Raw genomic sequence first — 15803 nt, 5'->3', positions numbered from 1 at the left:
TGGGACCGAGCAACGGGAGCTCACCCCGTCACAGGGATTCGAACCGCCGACCTTCTGATCAGCAAGCCCTAGGCTCTGTGGTTTAACCCACAGCGCCACCTGGTGCATATAGTTTTCCCTCAGGTTCTTGGCAGTTGTTTTAGGAGGGAAACTTTGGAGGGAAACTTTGAATTATGTTTTGTTACATTGTTTGAGCCAGCCTCTATAAAAGCAGGCCAGCTCAGCAGGCTGTTAGTTAATGTTCCAGCTTCCAAATAAAGAGCTGCTTTGAAGAATCAATGTGTCGTCTGCTCACTATTTAACAGTACCCTTGCTCTTCAGCCAAAAAAGGCTCCTATAGGAACTTGGATACAATCAATTAAAACAAGACAGCTTCAGCCTGCAGGCTTACAATCTAACAAGCACTGCACCCAAGGGGAAAGGGACAGGGAGGGAGGAGGAAAGACACAAACTCAGGCACCAGCACTTCTTAGAATGGCCAGCTAGCAGAGAAAGGGCCCAGGGGCAAGAGGCAGAAGATGGAGCTGGTCTTTCAGCAGAGCTCATGGAAGGAGCCCTGCCTACTAAAGCAATGCTGACTTACCCAATCGTACCTAAAACTTAGGAGTTTAAGAACATTAACAGTATTAAGGTTAAACAATGCATTTTTGAACAGAGCCTCTAAATCTAAAATCTCTTTTCTGCTATTACAGTGTCATCATGGGAAGGAAATGTGAGAGAAGGAATCTGCAGTGTAAGTGAGCATTTTGGTCAATGTATAACCATATGACAAGAGAACCTTTGAGCCTCATGTGAAAATGCCCTTACATAGTTCATGCAATTATCCTAATGTCTCTGCCGTTGAGGAAGAAATTATGACCAAACACAAACACATTTTATGTCCATGGACTTTTAAAGGTAAAGGGGACCCCTGACCGTTAGGTCCAGTCATGGATGACTTTGGGGTTGCGGTGCTCATCTCGCATTATTGGCCAAGGGAGCTGGCGTACAGCTTCCAGGTCATGTGGCCAGTATGACAAAGCCGCTTCTGCCAAACCAGAGCAGCGCATGGAAACGCTGTTTACCTTCCCGCTGGAGCGGTCCCTATTTATCTACTTGCACTTTGACATGCTTTCGAACTGCTAGGTTGGCAGGAGCTGGGACCTAACAACAGGAGCTCACCCCGTCGCGGGGATTCGAACCTCCAACCTTCTGATCGGCAAGCCCTAGGCTCTGTGGTTTAACCCACAGAGCCACCCACGGACTTTTACCACTGTTTAGTTTTCCTGCCAACCTAGCAGTTCGAAAGCACATCAAAGTGCAAGTAGATAAATAGGGACTGCTCCGGCGGGAAGGTAAACGGCGTTTCCGTGCACTGCTCTGGTTTGCCAGAAGCAGCTTTGTCATGCTGGCCACATGACCCGGAAGCTGTCTGCGGACAAACGCCGGCTCCCTTGGCCTATAGAGCGAGATGAGCGCCGCAACCCCAGAGTCGGACACGACTGGACCTGATGGTCAGGGGGCCCTTTACCTTTAGTTTTCCAGTATGTTATGTTTTATCTCTGCCTTTTTAGTTAATAGCTGCATTGTAAAATCTTTATTTTTCTGACCGTAGGTTATACAATTTACAAAGATTCAAAATCATTACTGCATTGAGCAGATTAAGGCTGCAATCCTAGCCCTATTTTCCTGGGAGTAAGTACCGTGGAATTCAACAACAGGACTTACTTCTGAGTCGCAGCAAATAAAGCCTTTTTAAAGGGCTCCTGAGTCCTGCTGCAAGTAAATAACACATGCTCGCGCTCCTTCCGCCCTTTCTCTCGAGTAAGCGAAGCGGGACACTTGCCAATGCCACCAATTCGCGCTGCAGGCAACCCCAACCTTTTCAGTTTCCCACGGTCTCTCTCCGCGCGTTCGCCTGCCTGGATGTTAAAAAACAGAGAGACCCCACCCCCCACCCCATTTCTTCCCACGGAACTGTCGGTGGCTTTAACTGAAACGAAAGGAGAAGCCGCGCGCCCCTTGGCGATGCTAAGGCGCCTTACCTTGCAGTCTCTGAGCTGGTGCGCCATGTTCCCCCGGAGAGGCTTCCTCCCCTCTCCCCGAGAAAGAGCCGGGAGTCGCCGCCTCCCGAAATCCGGAAACGGGCGTGGGAGGTAAGGCTGGTCGGTGAAACCAGAAGCAAACAAGGAGGAGGCGCCCCCTCGCGACTCCCTTTCCAAACGGCGATTTGCGAAGTCAGGGGGAATCCCTGCTTTTACCGCAGGGCTGTCGGCTCCCGGGGGAACGAGCCTGACTGCGCCCAGGCGGGGAAGGGAAGGGCTTCCGGAACTGGGTCTGCCCCGTGTACACACGGGGGGCTCGCGAAGGTGCTGGCCGGGCGCGGAGGCGGCCCGGGGGGGGGGACCTGGTATCGCGGGGAGGCATCGGGCGCCCGGCTGCTCCGAGGGCGCAGCGCCATGCCCTTGGCCTGGAGAGCCTCCTGGGCTGCCTGCCAGCTGACTGGTTTTGCGTGGGTTGTGAGGATGTTCACTTTTTTTATTTTTAGAAGAAATGCATATTTTATTACCCAGTTTTGGGGTACTTGTCTTAAACTGAAAGCATTAAAACTTTTGCAACTTTAATTCCTTAAGTGTGCTGGGAATTGCAGCCCTTGTGGGAGAATTTAGGGGTGTGCGCATGGGCGTACCTACCGCGGGGCTGGTTAGGGCAGGTGCCCGTACCTAGAAGCGGGGCTGCCCGTCCCTAGAAGCAGGGCCAGGGCGGCACATCCAAGCGAGGAACTGCCATTGAGCACAGTGAGCCAAAACACGCGTAATTACGCATGGGATTGCACCCTGGCTGCCCCTTGCGCCGGGGGCTGTTCTGGGGCCTCGTCGCGCCGCGCGGCAATCACTTCCTGCTCCTCCCCTTCACCGCTTGCCTTGCCGGGACTTGGAGAGCCTGAGTTTCCCCCGCAGGCTCTGGTGGCGCTGCGCGCCGTTTTCAAACACAAAGCCTGCAGCCGCGATTGGAGGGGTGCAAGGAGAAGGCGTCGCCTTTAAAAAAAAAAACCCACCTGGCTCTTTGCGCCGCCGGGAAACACCAGCTACGGGAAGGTGAGTGTGGCGAGAAGAACAAACAACACTTTGTTTAATATGAGAAGCTGGAAAACCTACAAGTCTGTAATGGAGGGGTGGCTTGTCGGGAAGGTCTCAGTTAAGGAGGCTGCAATCTCGTATGCACGTTGAACAAAGTCCCTTTCGAGAAGCCAAGCGGGGGCTTACTCACGAGTAAAATCGGGGATCGCCCTGCAGGAGTCAACTTCTCTCTCGCACCCGCTTGGAAAGCTGGGGGTCGCTGTTTTGAAGCCATCCCAACCACTGCCCCGCCGCCTATTTGAATCATTGTGGGCATTTACTGGGAAAGATTTAGGGCGGGGGCGGGCAGATCTCCCAAATGCATCGCATCCATAAAGTTCCTCTCCCCCGGTTCTCCCCCCCAGTCCCCAAGGCTTTCGCTCCGCTGGCTGTAAAGCAAAAAAAAAAAAAAAAAGCAGCAGCAGCCAGGAAAGCACGGAGGGAGAAACGTCCCTCAGTCAGCCGTCTCCCTCTGCTTGGAGCCCCGCGCGCGCACATCGCCCAGAGGCAGCCTTTCTCTCTCTCTCCCTCTTTCCCTTCCCCCCTTTGGGTTGAAAAAAGGGCAGGCGGCAGCAGAAGAGGAGCCTGGGGTGGGGGAGGAGTGTTTGCAAATACTGTATCTCTCAAAAGATCGCACTGATTGGGGCATTGGGGAAGCGTCCTGGCAGAGCTCTGCAGCTCAGCTGCTTTAACGTGAGAGAGATCTCTCTCTCAAAAGATCACGCCGGCAGAGCTCTGCACCTCAGCTTCGTGTGTGTGTGTGTGTGTGTGTGAGAGAGAGAGAGAGAGAGAGAGAGAGAGAGAGAGAGATCAAAAGATGGTGGGCTGATTAGGGCAGTGGGAAAGTTTCCCAGACTTCACGTCAACACAGTGATAATGTTTTTACTTATTAAGCAAAATAGAAACATTATCACCCCCACCCTCCCCCCATCTACTTTCCTTCCCCTCTCCTCACCAATGTCTCAACAAATGAAACTGATTTGTAAAAATGCTAAGAGAGACATTGCAAATTTCTTTGTAAACCAAGAAAACCCTTAATAATAATAAAAACACAGACAGCCCTTGAGTTTATTCAACACCCCCACCCCTTTATTTGATGCCACAGTTGGTATTATTTAAAAGGATGGGTGACACCTGGCATGAGAGCAGTACATGTGAAAAGGATCTAGGAGTCTTGGTAGACCACAAACTTGACATGAGTCAACAGTGTGATGCAGCAGCTTAAAAAGCCAATGCAATTCTGGGCTGCATCAATAGGAGTATAGCATCTAGATCAAACACACACACACACCTTGACTTGATTCAACACACACACATACACAGCCCTTGAGTTTATTCAACACCCCCAAGAAGAGCCTGAAGTGGCTCAGCAAGGCGGCATTGGCCATGCTCCCCCTGGCCTGGCAGAGGAAGTCCAGCACCTCGGCTTGGCTCAGCTCTTTGGCCATGATGACCTCAAAATCCCGGGTGCTCTCGCTGCTGCTACTGCTGCCGCTGCTTCCTCCTCCATCCATCCATGTTCCACCTTGCCAAGCTTATCTCCTCCCCAGCCCCGCCGCGGCTCCGCATGCCCGAGGCATTCGGGAACAGAAACCGCCGCACAAACGCATTCTCCCCCAGGGTGGCGCCCAGGATGAAACTTCTTCCCGGAGTCAGTTTCACCTGGACTCTGTAGCCCCGCCCACATTCCCACTTTGTGGCCCCTCCCCTCCCGTGCCTTGGCCCTGCCCCTGAACAACCATGGCTTGCCCCCCCCTAGTTTTGATCCTGGGTACGCCCCTGGGTGTGCGTACTTGTTTTAAATGCGTGATGCATACATGTGTACTCAGGATTCTTTGGGCTGGTGGTGGAGTTGCTTTGAATGTGCTTTAAAGGTCTGGCGAGTACACAGCTGCTGATTTTAAACTTAGGCCATGGCTTCCTTCTCAGGCTTTGCCCTGATGGAAATAATGACCTCATAAATGATGTTAGGGAACTGCCACTTCATTTAAGTTCTTTTGTTCACTTTTGGTGGCAATGGCATGCTGTTCTGTCACAGGGTGGCAGAGGCCTCTATTCACTCCCTGACCTCTCTGGATTTCAAGGTCAGATCTCCATCTCAGTATGGGAAGTAAAACAGTGGCCCACCTGGGTGGCCTTTTGAGGGTGAAACTATAAAGTTGGAGAAGGGAAATTTGTGGGAAGGGTGTAATGCCAGTGTTACCTGCTGCAAATGCATAACTGGGGTGGGGGGTGGGGTTAGGGTTAGGGACAACTGATTGGCTCAAAATTGGGACAAGGTTGTATATTGTCTCCCTGCTTATTTAACTTACATTCAGAATTCATCATGCGAAAGGCTGGACTAGATGAATCCCAAGCCGGAATTAAGATTGCCGGAAGAAATATCAACAACCTCAGATATGCAGATGACACAACCTTGATGGCAGAAAGTGAGGAGGAATTAAAGAACCTTTTAATGAGGGTGAAAGAGGAGAGCGCAAAATAGGGTCTGAAGCTCAACATCAAAAAAAGCAAGATCATGGCCACTGGTCCCATCACCTCCTGGCAAATAGAAGGGGAAGAAATGGAGGCAGTGAGAGATTTTACTTTCTTGGGCTCCATGATCACTGCAGATGGTGACAGCAGTCACGAAATTAAAAGACGCCTACTTCTTGGGAGAAAAGCAATGACAAACCTAGACAGCATCTTAAAAAGCAGAGACATCACCTTGCCGACAACGGTCCGTATAGTTAAAGCTATGGTTTTCCCAGTAGTGATGTATGGAAGTGAGAGCTGGATCATAAAGAAGGCTGATCGCCGAAGAATTGATGCTTTTGAATTCTGTTGCTGGAGGGGACTCTTGAGAGTCCCATGGAATGCAAGAAGATCAAACCTATCCATTCTGAAGGAAAATAAAAAAATTCCTTCAGTAGCACCTTAAAGACCATTCTGAAGGAAATCAGCCCTGAGTGCTCACTGGAAGGACAGATCCTGAAGCTGAGGCTCCAATACTTTGGCCACCTCATGAGAAGAGAAGACTCCCTGGAAAAGACCCTGATGTTGGGAAAGATGGAGGGCACAAGGAGAAGGGGATGACAGAGGACGAGATGGTTGGACAGTGTTCTCGAAGCTACAAACATGAGTTTGACCAAACCACGGGAGGCAGTGGAAGACAGAAGTGCCTGGCGTGCTATGGTCCATGGGGTCACGAAGAGTCGGACACGACTAAACGACTAAACAACAACATGGAATTCTAAAATGCAAAGAGCCAGCAATTTATTCAAGTAAATATATATAACCTTTTATTCGTTTGTACAGCACAAACAGAACCATTGCTTTGTATTTAAAAAGATCAGGATCAACTTGTTTATATATATATATGTGTGTGTGTGTGTGTGTATGTGTATATATATATATATATATATATATATATATATATATATATATTGAAGAGGAATCAGGAATAGAAAGAAAGAAATGTTACTTTTGTATTGCACGTGAACCTTAGTTGCTTGGGGCAACAGGTAAAAGATTCTAGAATTAAAACAATTATTGTGTGTTGAACTCTTGATGCTGGTAGTCAGCTGCTGCTCCTGAACCATCAGACCAAAGATGCTTCTTGTCTTCCTCTTCTGTTACTGTTCTCAGTATGCAATAGCTGCACCCTTTCGTTTTCTACCACCCCCACTGTCGGCCACCTGCTCAAACCCACAACACCGTGTCTATCAGAAGCATGACAATGAACTTCGTGTTTCATGCTTCTGGGATGAGAGAATTGACCTGAAGTATTCAAGAGCCCAAAGACTGGATTCCGAGATCAAGGAGGAAAAGCTGGACATGGTGCCCCCTCCTCACTGTCAGTGGTACCAAGACTCCATCTTGGTAAAGAATACAAATCGCTGGTCAGGTGAGATGGTGTTCGGTGCAGCTCTGACTCGGGGAGGCCTCCATCCACCCTGGGCTTTTACTCGTATCACAGTGCAGTGTGTATCAGTTTTGTGCCACGTAGCCACGTGTGCCCATAAGAACCTAACAATTGAAATTTCCCGGCAGGATGTCCGTCTTTTCCTTCTCTCGCCACATACTTTACCTATTCATGAGTGGCAACCAGTGCAGCTGGGTTGGTGTGCACGTCTCAAGAGTTCCACCTGGAGTTACCGCTTCAAGAGTCAAGGGGGTGTTCCTGAAGACCTCCTCATCCCCAGCAACCTCCATAGCGAACCAGTTGCACCTACACTTTATCCTCATGCAGAAATGCACCAAGCATGTACATCATATTACAGCTACTACATAACTGTGCGCTACTGCCTCCGTGGATTCTACACGGCTTCACTCCATATTGAGAATGGGCCTCCTCTTGGACGTAGCCTGAGCTTCTATGTGCAGCCTGCTCTGCTCCATGTCTTCAGCACCTCCTCCACACTGCTCAGCCTTCCTCACAGGACCCTCAATCTTTCATGGACTCTCCAACCCCTCAGCTCCAAAATAATGGCTTACACACTGGTGGATGTGCAGGGTGTGGAGGAATGGTCTGACTCCTACAGTTATAATCCTTTTGCTCGGCAAAGTGATTTCTGTGCTGCTCCCAAATCACAAAATTCCAGGGAGAAAGTGGTGGCCAGTGTCTATTTTCGTACTAATGAGAAGATGCCCGAAAAGCTGGCAGGAAAACTTGATTTCTTTAATGAGACTTTGATTTTCAGAGCAAGCACTGGAGCCGCAACTTATCTCACACTCAATCCACAGAAAACCAGAAGAGGCATCTACATTTTTAGCCATACACTGGGATTGTACTATTCTACCCAGGAGGACAGCACTACCCCTACCACTAGGAAGGGCTACAGCTCCCACTATATCTTTTACGAGGAGCAGAGCCTCTGTTACCTGATCATTGTTGAATTCATGCAGCTGCAATTGTCCAGGTTCAGCATCCATGTGTATCTGAACCGGAAAGGGACTCTGTTCAGGTCTCTAGGAGAAAAAGATATTGAAGTCCACGTTTTCAATGGACATTCTCCTGACAAAAGTTTGGTCTATATTGTGTGGTTTATTCCTGTGCAACATCCGTTGCTGCAGTGTGAGTGGACCTTCAACCTTCAGCTTTTTGATTCCAGGAAAGAGTACCTCCTTTGGAACAACACTTATTCTTACAGTAATGGCATCAAAGATGCTGCCCATTTTCTTCCTCCCTCTGTTTTATCTATCCGACCTTCACAGTACATGGGCTTTGTAGCCAAGGTGAACTGCAGCAAAAGTGGACTTGCACGTGCTGTTTTAAAAGCCAGTATCAATACTTTCGCATCAAAGGTCCTACACCCAACAGTGGCTTGTCAGCAAAGTTACTGTCATGAACTGACAGCTATAATCCATAAACCCGATCTCTCTGATCCAATCATACATTATAAGAGAGATTCAGCAATTACCTTGCAAGCAACTGCAAAAGCACAGTGCAGGACAAGTGCAGATATAGATATCCTGTGGAAGATCTATAGCCTTGAAGCTGCGTATTCTATTCCAGACTGGGCAAATCCTCTTAAGCTACCTGATGAGATAAATACAAGTGGAATCATATTTCATATACCTAGAAATGTCTTATTTTATGGCTTTTATCATGTAAATATGACCATGACAGTGTACCTTCCTGCATATAATATAAAAATCATGGAGTCTGATTCAGTATTTCTCCAAATTCTAGAAAATGACTTGGTCGCAATCATAGCTGGTGGTTTGTTCCGGACAGTTGGTGTTTCTGATCATTGGACTTTGGATGCATCATCTTCTTCTGATCCTTCTTCAGCCAACCCCCTTGAAGGAATCACCTTTAATTGGTATTGCACCAAACGGGAATTGGACTATTCAACAATGAGGTTGAGCCCAGAGGGGAAATGCTCTCCAAATCAAGTAGATATACGCTGGACACATTCAAGTGCTCCAGTTCAAAAAGTAGAACCTAATACATTTCAGGCAAACACAAAATATTATTTTATTCTAGTAATTCTGAAGCAGCACAAATCAGCTCATGCATTCCAAAGCGTTCATGTGCTGCCTGGTTCTGTACCAATACTGGATGCCACCTGTTTAGAAAATTGTGGGAAAACCATCAAAGTAACAGAGCGATTCATTCTGTCTGCAAGATGTCTAAATTGTGCAAAAACTAGCCAAACAGTCTACCTTTGGTCACTTCTTTCAGCAAACTCTAACGAAATACATTTTGATTGGGCTTCCAAAACTACAACTGGGAGATCAAAGCCATACATGCATATAAATTCACTGGCATTCAGATACATGGAAGACAAATTCTATACTCTTAGCCTGAAAGTAAGCACAGAGGGTAAACCATCAGCTGTTTATAGGCATTCGTTTTATGTTAGCTCTCCACCTGAGACTGGAAAATGTATCATTTATCCAAGGGAAGGCATAGCATTCCGTACAAAATTCATTGTCCAGTGTACTGGATTTGAAGGGAAAAATGGACCTCTTACATACAAAGTGATAGCACATTCAGATCTAACAAGAATGACTGCAATATCTTCTGTGCAAAATAATACATTTGGAATAATAGTGTATATTGGTCATCAGCAAAAAACCCCTCCATCATTTCTTCCTGCTGGTATTCCATCTAAAAAGTATGCCTTAGACATATATGTTCAAGTATATGATGCCTATGGAGTATTTTCTGTAGTAAATTTGGAAGCAAATGTTTATGATCCAAGAAGTAAACCAACTGTTCTTCTCCGTGAACTGTATGGTTTAATTAGTGGGCAAAGTGGCCCTATGTCCCTTTTCCTTGAAACTAAAGATTACTTTAATATAGGTTTTTTTACCTATATGGTGGCCTCTGTATTAAATAATCTTGAGACTTCGCCAACCAGTCAAGGCTCTAAAACTGATTTGCGGGAACTCCTCCTGAATGTGTCTGCAGAGATTCCTTTGACTCAAATACAGATGATAACCCAAACGGTCTCAAGTATTTGTCAAGTGACACAGGATGCTAATGAAGTTAATAGGAAAGCACAACTGCTTGCGGTCAGAAGACTAAAAGAGGCCACTGAAGCTCTAAAAAGGCTCAGGGACAAAGATCTAGGGTCACAGGAAGCAGAAGTCCTTGGCAATGGTATATTTACTGGCTTGTCCAATGTGTTGAGTGCTTCTCTCTTAAACCGTGGAAATGTCAATGTCAATGCAATTAAAGAAATAATTTCTGTGGCAGGAATATTAGCTGACCTCGTCTTACAAGGTAAAGTCCCCGGGGAACATGAAACTAACATGGAAGCTAAAAACTGGTCAATTCACTTATGGAAGGGTGAAAAGTCAGAGGTTGCTAGGACTTTCTCTAAGGGAAGACAATCCAAGAACTACTTTTATCCTCAGCTGAAGCAGGAGAACCACGCTGAGTTACCAGCAGATGCTGTGGTTTCCACAGTTCATTATGTGTTTGAACAGAATCCCTTCCCTTGGATACTGAATACAGCAGATATTCATACAGTAGTGACTGGATTCAAAATGGTAGGAGGCAAAGCGAATGGTGATATCTTAGGGGTTACCCCCGAGGTGGTGGAAGTTATCATGGCAAGGAAAAATAAGGACTTTGCAACATTTAATCTGACAATTGGGCCAGATAAAAAGCTTTCCAAAACAACTGGTGGATTTAGTATTAAAGTAAAAGGAAACTTCAAGTATGTATTTATCCAGATTTTGTGCAATATGGAAGTTACTTTCAACATATCTATCTATATGGGACTCAATGTCAGCCATTCTCCAATAGCTTCTTATATTGTTTTCCATGACAAACCTCCAGTACCACGTGAAATGAATGTTGGCATCACTAACTGTGCATTTAAGGCTGTGCGTATACTTTGTCTTCCTCAGTCATTGCTTCAGTCCCCACTCCAAGGCAATAAAGCAAACAAGTGGAACCTTTCAGTTGTACTACAATCACACCCAATTGTGAGAGGACAAACCACAAAGATTGTCCGCATTGCTGTTTATACACCCAATTGTCTAGATCTGGATGGCATTCAGAAACCGTGGGAAGAAGGATTGTGCCGCCTGGGCTCTCAGACCACCTGGTCCAAGATACACTGCATCTGTGAAGCAAAAGCCCACAGCACAACAAGTAGACTTCGATCACTGGAGGTTTCTCATCCTGTCAGATTCGTAGCTGGCAACTTCATTTTGTACCCTAATCCTTTGGATATAAACAAGGTCCTCTCAGCAAACTTTGACACAAATCCAGTGACACTGCTGGCTGTGTTTTTCATTTTTTCAGCCTACATCTTGTGTACTACCTGGGCCATGATCAAAGATAAAGCTGATTTGAAAAGAAAAAACAAAATACTAGTCTTACCTGACAATGACCCCTATCATAAAGTGCGCTATGTGGTCACTGTATACACAGGAAGTCGTTTGGGATCAGGAACCACAGCAGATGTTTTTATTGAATTGATAGGTAAAAATGGTGTCAGTAATGTACATCACTTGAAACACCCCCAGTTTCCAACTCTCTTTCGTGCAGCTGTTGACACATTTCTCCTAACTACTAAATATGATTTAGGGGATCTTCTTTCCGTTCATGTCTGGCACAATACAAGGGGTTCCTCCCCTAACTGGTTCTTAAGCAGAATCAAAGTACAAAACATGCACACTAAAGACTCTTGGCTGTTTATATGTAGAAACTGGTTAGGTCTTGGCAAGGCTGATGGCAAAATAGAACGAACAATTATTGCTAAAAGCCTAAAATCAAGCTTAGATAAAATGGATTACTTCTTGATAAGCTTTGCCAAGGACTTGGAAGACAATCACATATGGCTCTCAATATTTTCTCAGGTTGTCACCGGTTCTTTCACAAGGGTACAGAGGGTCTCTTGTTGCTTAGTAATAATGCTATGTAATTTGCTATTTAACATCATGTTCTTCAGTGGTGCAGACGATCGGGAGATTCTATCAGTGCAACTACGGTATCTGAAATCCATGTATATTGGATTTGTGAGCGCTTTGTTTTCTATTCCTTTACAATTAACCATACAAATCTTATTCACATATTCCGAGGAGAGGCCTTTGCTGCAAAACACAAGAAATGGGTCAAAAGGAAACCCCTCCCTTATGCCTGAAATCACTGAGAGAGAAGGCAAACCAGCCTATTCAAATGGGGAAAACCAGCACCTGCCATTATCAGAAAGCAATGCTAGCAACAGTAATGCAACAGACAAGGACACAAGCACTGCTCACGAAAATGAGGAGCCGCTGAACCCAGGGTTCATGTTCTTTTATAAGGTGCCACGCTTTCCATGGTGGTGCAGATATGTCTCTTGGATCCTGGTCTTTATCATATCTGGAGTTTCTTCGTGTTTCATTATATTATATGGTTTGACCTATGGCTATACAACATCAATGGAGTGGTTTATAGCATCCGTGACATCATTTTTTGAGAGTGTGTTTTTGCTGCAAACCATGAAGTTGACTCTCATATCAGCTATGAGTACTATAAGTCTCAAATACTGTAGAAACATCCCCTGGATAAACACAGAACAGTACCAGAATATGAAACTGATCCAATCAAGTGTGGATGAGAAAGATCTGAGAAAGATTCGCCAGGATCTTGCCAGAGTTAGACACAGCAAGGAATATGAACCTCTAACAGAGGATGAAGTCATAGTCTTGAGGAAAAGAGTAAGGGCTCAACACTTAGCATTTGTGTTTGTAAAGGACATTGTAATTCACCTTATCTATTCATCCTGTGTTTTCATTGCTGCATATCCCACAGAACCCACCACCACTTTTTATTACAATAAAGCTATATATAATCAATTCTCAATTGGTTTATCAGATGTACATAAACTGGAGCATATTTACATGTGGACGAGCAACGTCTTTCTGCCCTTAATACATAATGACTACCACCCTACCTATGTTTCAGAATCTTGGTCTAAAATTCTTGGTTTGCCCAGAATGAGGCAAGTAAGAGCAAAGAATACTGAAAAGAAATGTTTCCCTGCTCGCAACTTTGTGCATGGTCATATGATGAGTGAAAGCCACTGCCGCTATAAATTTAACAGTGATCCAGAAGATCAAAGTAACTATCTTGGGTCATGGACAATCCCAACCAATCAACCAGCTTCCGAGCACTCCAGCAGTTTTCAAGGATTTACATACCAGTCGGACATTGACCAATGGGAATATAAATCGTATGGTCTTGTAGATTCATATGGGCCTGGAGGATATTCCTTTTATTTTTTCCCTGGAGAGCAACGACCCAATACAACAATGAGGATGGATGATTTGCAAAGAAACAACTGGCTTGATAATCGGACCTGGGCAGTGATTTTTGAGTTAACAACTTTTAATCCAGATGTGGATCTATTCTGCAGCATTTCTATCGTATTTGAGACTACTGATGTAGGTGTCGTTAATTCAAGTATGACAGTTCATTCTTACAAACTCTCTATTTTCCAGTATGAACCCACCTCTAAGAGGGTTGTGTATGGAGTTATAGTGTATATTCTTGCCTTTTACCTTGCTGATGAATTTAACATGTTACGTCAAGAAAGGATAGGTTATCTTCAAACAGCTACCAACGTAAATAACTTTGCAATAAAGACAACTTCTATGTTTTTTTTGTTGTTAATTGCACTGAAATTTAAGCTGGCATTTACACTGTTGGAATTTCATCTACTTAATCCAGAAGAATTTGTTCCCTTCCATGTAATTTCCCAAATCGATCAACTCTTTATGATGATTTCAGGTTTTTTGGTCTTCCTCCTGCTTTTGAAACCATACCGATATTTCAGATTCTTGTACAATATGCGCCTTGCAGAAAAAACAATGTCAGTAGCTTTTCCTGAGTTGGTTAATATGACTTTGCTTGCAGCCGTATGCTTTTCTTTATTCACATCATTTGGGTACCTAACATTTGGCCAAAGTGAGTGGAGTTTTCATACTTGGATTCTTTCCCTCCAGACTGTAGTTTCATATTGTTTTGGAGCAGTTAACATGGCTGATCTTTCATCCAACCTCTGGCTAGGGATATTTTTTCAGGCTTCATTTATGTTTACAATGATGTTTATTTTCATCAATTTATGGAGAGCCCTAATAATCACTACTTATAAGTCAATGAAACAACCTACTTATGAACAACATTCTGATGAAGCAGAAGCAATAAACTTTGTGGTTCTGAAGATCCAAAGCATTTGGTTTTCCATCACCCGTCAGACACCACCCACAAGCGATGGTGATCATGTCAACACCGTAATATTTGGAAGATCTGTGGCCGAGGATGACTATGTGTGCGGCTTGAGAAGCAGGCAAGTAAATGGCAAGAAAGTTGTTTATCTTTCTGTTTGAGAAAGAGTAAATGGTGAATAAATTGCATAATATTTCTATCCCAAGCTGATCTCCACAGAGTTTCCATTCTCTTCCTTCATAATTATTTCTACTTCAGTTGTTTGTTGTCTCATTTTAAATTGATTCTATTTGGGGTTTCAAGTATGAACTTGTAAGAGAGAGGGCTGGCAGAGAGCAGCCCACTCTGCTTACTTCTACCAGCTGGGAGAGCGGCAGCAAGAGCAGCAAGGCAGGGAGGAGGTTCCAGGGCTCTAGCAGAATACTGGAGCCTCAGCTGCAGTTGGGAAGCAGAGAAGAAGGGGTGGAGCCAGCTGCATCAAAGGGTGGAAGGGAGGGGGAAGAACCAACGGCAGCTGAGGAGAAAGGTTGGACACTACCGTAGTGCCAGGAGGGGCATTTTGGGGACCAGTCTTAAAGACTGAGGCAGAGCCTGCCAGACGCCATTGCGGGCTTCTCATCCATGCAGAGAAGACATGATTTGAGACATCTCACCACTGTATATAGCATGCACAATAAAACTCTGAAAATCCAGAGGATGTGTGGAGTGCTTACTTGGGAGTAGCCAACACCCATCTGTGACAGCAAGCCCGCAATCTTTTGATGGCTACCCTGAGGGGAGAGGGCTGCGAATGTAGCAGCTGGCATGAAGTTGGCAGCATCTAAAGCAGAAGAGAGAGATGCCAAGGGAGGATTGGCATGCGTGAGGGGAGCAGCAGAGAGCAAGCTGCAGCCAGCACCCTGCAACTATGGAACGGCTCAAACACCAGGTAGGCACCCGGGCACAGGGGAAGCCAGGCTTAGTGAACCGAGCAGCTCTGAACACAGCCAAGCCGGAGGAGCGGAGGCTGGACAAGCAGAGAGGACACTCGGGACGGCTGAGGAGCTGATTGCCGCCACGGGCCAGCATTTTGAAGGGCGACCCTCAGCACAAGCTGGCTCTAAGGCTGAGAGGCATGGTGGCGTGGAAGGGCAGGAGGCTGAGAGGCGAGTCCGGGCAGAGGGGACAGACGGAGGGGAAAGGCAGCGGTCACAAGTTCCCATACAGTCCCGGGGAGGCAGCTGCAGCCCAGCACAGACCCCTCCAGCCAGATGTGATGCGAGGGACAAAGCCCGCGCGCGGGTACTTTCAAACGCTGACGCGGGAAAACAGAGGGAAGAGAAAGGCGGGAGATGCCTCCTTACAATGCACCCAGCCTCTTGGTGGAACACTGCCCCCAGAGGAAGGAATGGCGAGAGCAGGCAGGCACAGACACAAGCCTGGATGCCAGATCAGGAGGGGAGGGGCCAGGCGGAGCACCAACAACTGAGCCCTCCTGTAACACCCCACAGCACGACAAAGAAATGGAAGTGAGTCTGCAGCTGCCAAGAGGCCAGACCCAGGAGACA

At 46.2% G+C, this 15803-nt stretch overlaps 2 protein-coding genes across 5 annotated transcripts in view; one reads left to right on the top strand and one right to left on the bottom strand.

Annotated features, from left to right (window-relative positions):
• The window catches only part of TTC38 (tetratricopeptide repeat domain 38), a 32190-nt gene extending 29297 nt beyond the window's left edge, over nucleotides 1-2893 (bottom strand). The window contains exon 1 of one of the 4 annotated variants that reach the window (XM_035137606.3): nucleotides 2025-2893. In XM_035137606.3, coding sequence (XP_034993497.1) covers nucleotides 2025-2051 — 27 coding nt within the window. In that variant the 5' untranslated portion in view covers nucleotides 2052-2893. The remainder of the gene's footprint in view (nucleotides 1-2024) is intronic. The other 3 variants (XM_088669967.1, XM_088669968.1, XM_088669969.1) reach the window with 3 other exon arrangements.
• Nucleotides 2894-6515: 3622 nt separating this feature from the next.
• LOC118096654 (polycystin family receptor for egg jelly-like) lies at nucleotides 6516-14701 on the top strand. Its single transcript, XM_035138724.3, has one exon. It carries the CDS (start codon nucleotides 6690-6692, stop codon nucleotides 14415-14417), a length of 7728 nt encoding a protein of 2575 aa, XP_034994615.3. The 5' UTR covers nucleotides 6516-6689; the 3' UTR covers nucleotides 14418-14701.
• The last annotated feature ends 1102 nt before the right edge of the window (nucleotides 14702-15803 follow it).

This window comes from Zootoca vivipara, chromosome 5, assembly GCF_965207765.1.
Source record: "Zootoca vivipara chromosome 5, rZooViv2.hap1.1, whole genome shotgun sequence".
In the NCBI taxonomy this organism is placed as follows: domain Eukaryota; kingdom Metazoa; phylum Chordata; class Lepidosauria; order Squamata; family Lacertidae; genus Zootoca; species Zootoca vivipara.
Note: the sequence above shows the minus strand (reverse complement) of the source record. Positions and strands in the feature narration are given on the sequence as shown.

Excerpts from the sequence above, each read along its gene's own strand:
- LOC118096654 (XM_035138724.3), top strand. The coding sequence starts at position 6,690 with ATGCTTCTTGTCTTCCTCTTCTGTTACTGTTCTCAGTATGCAATAGCT.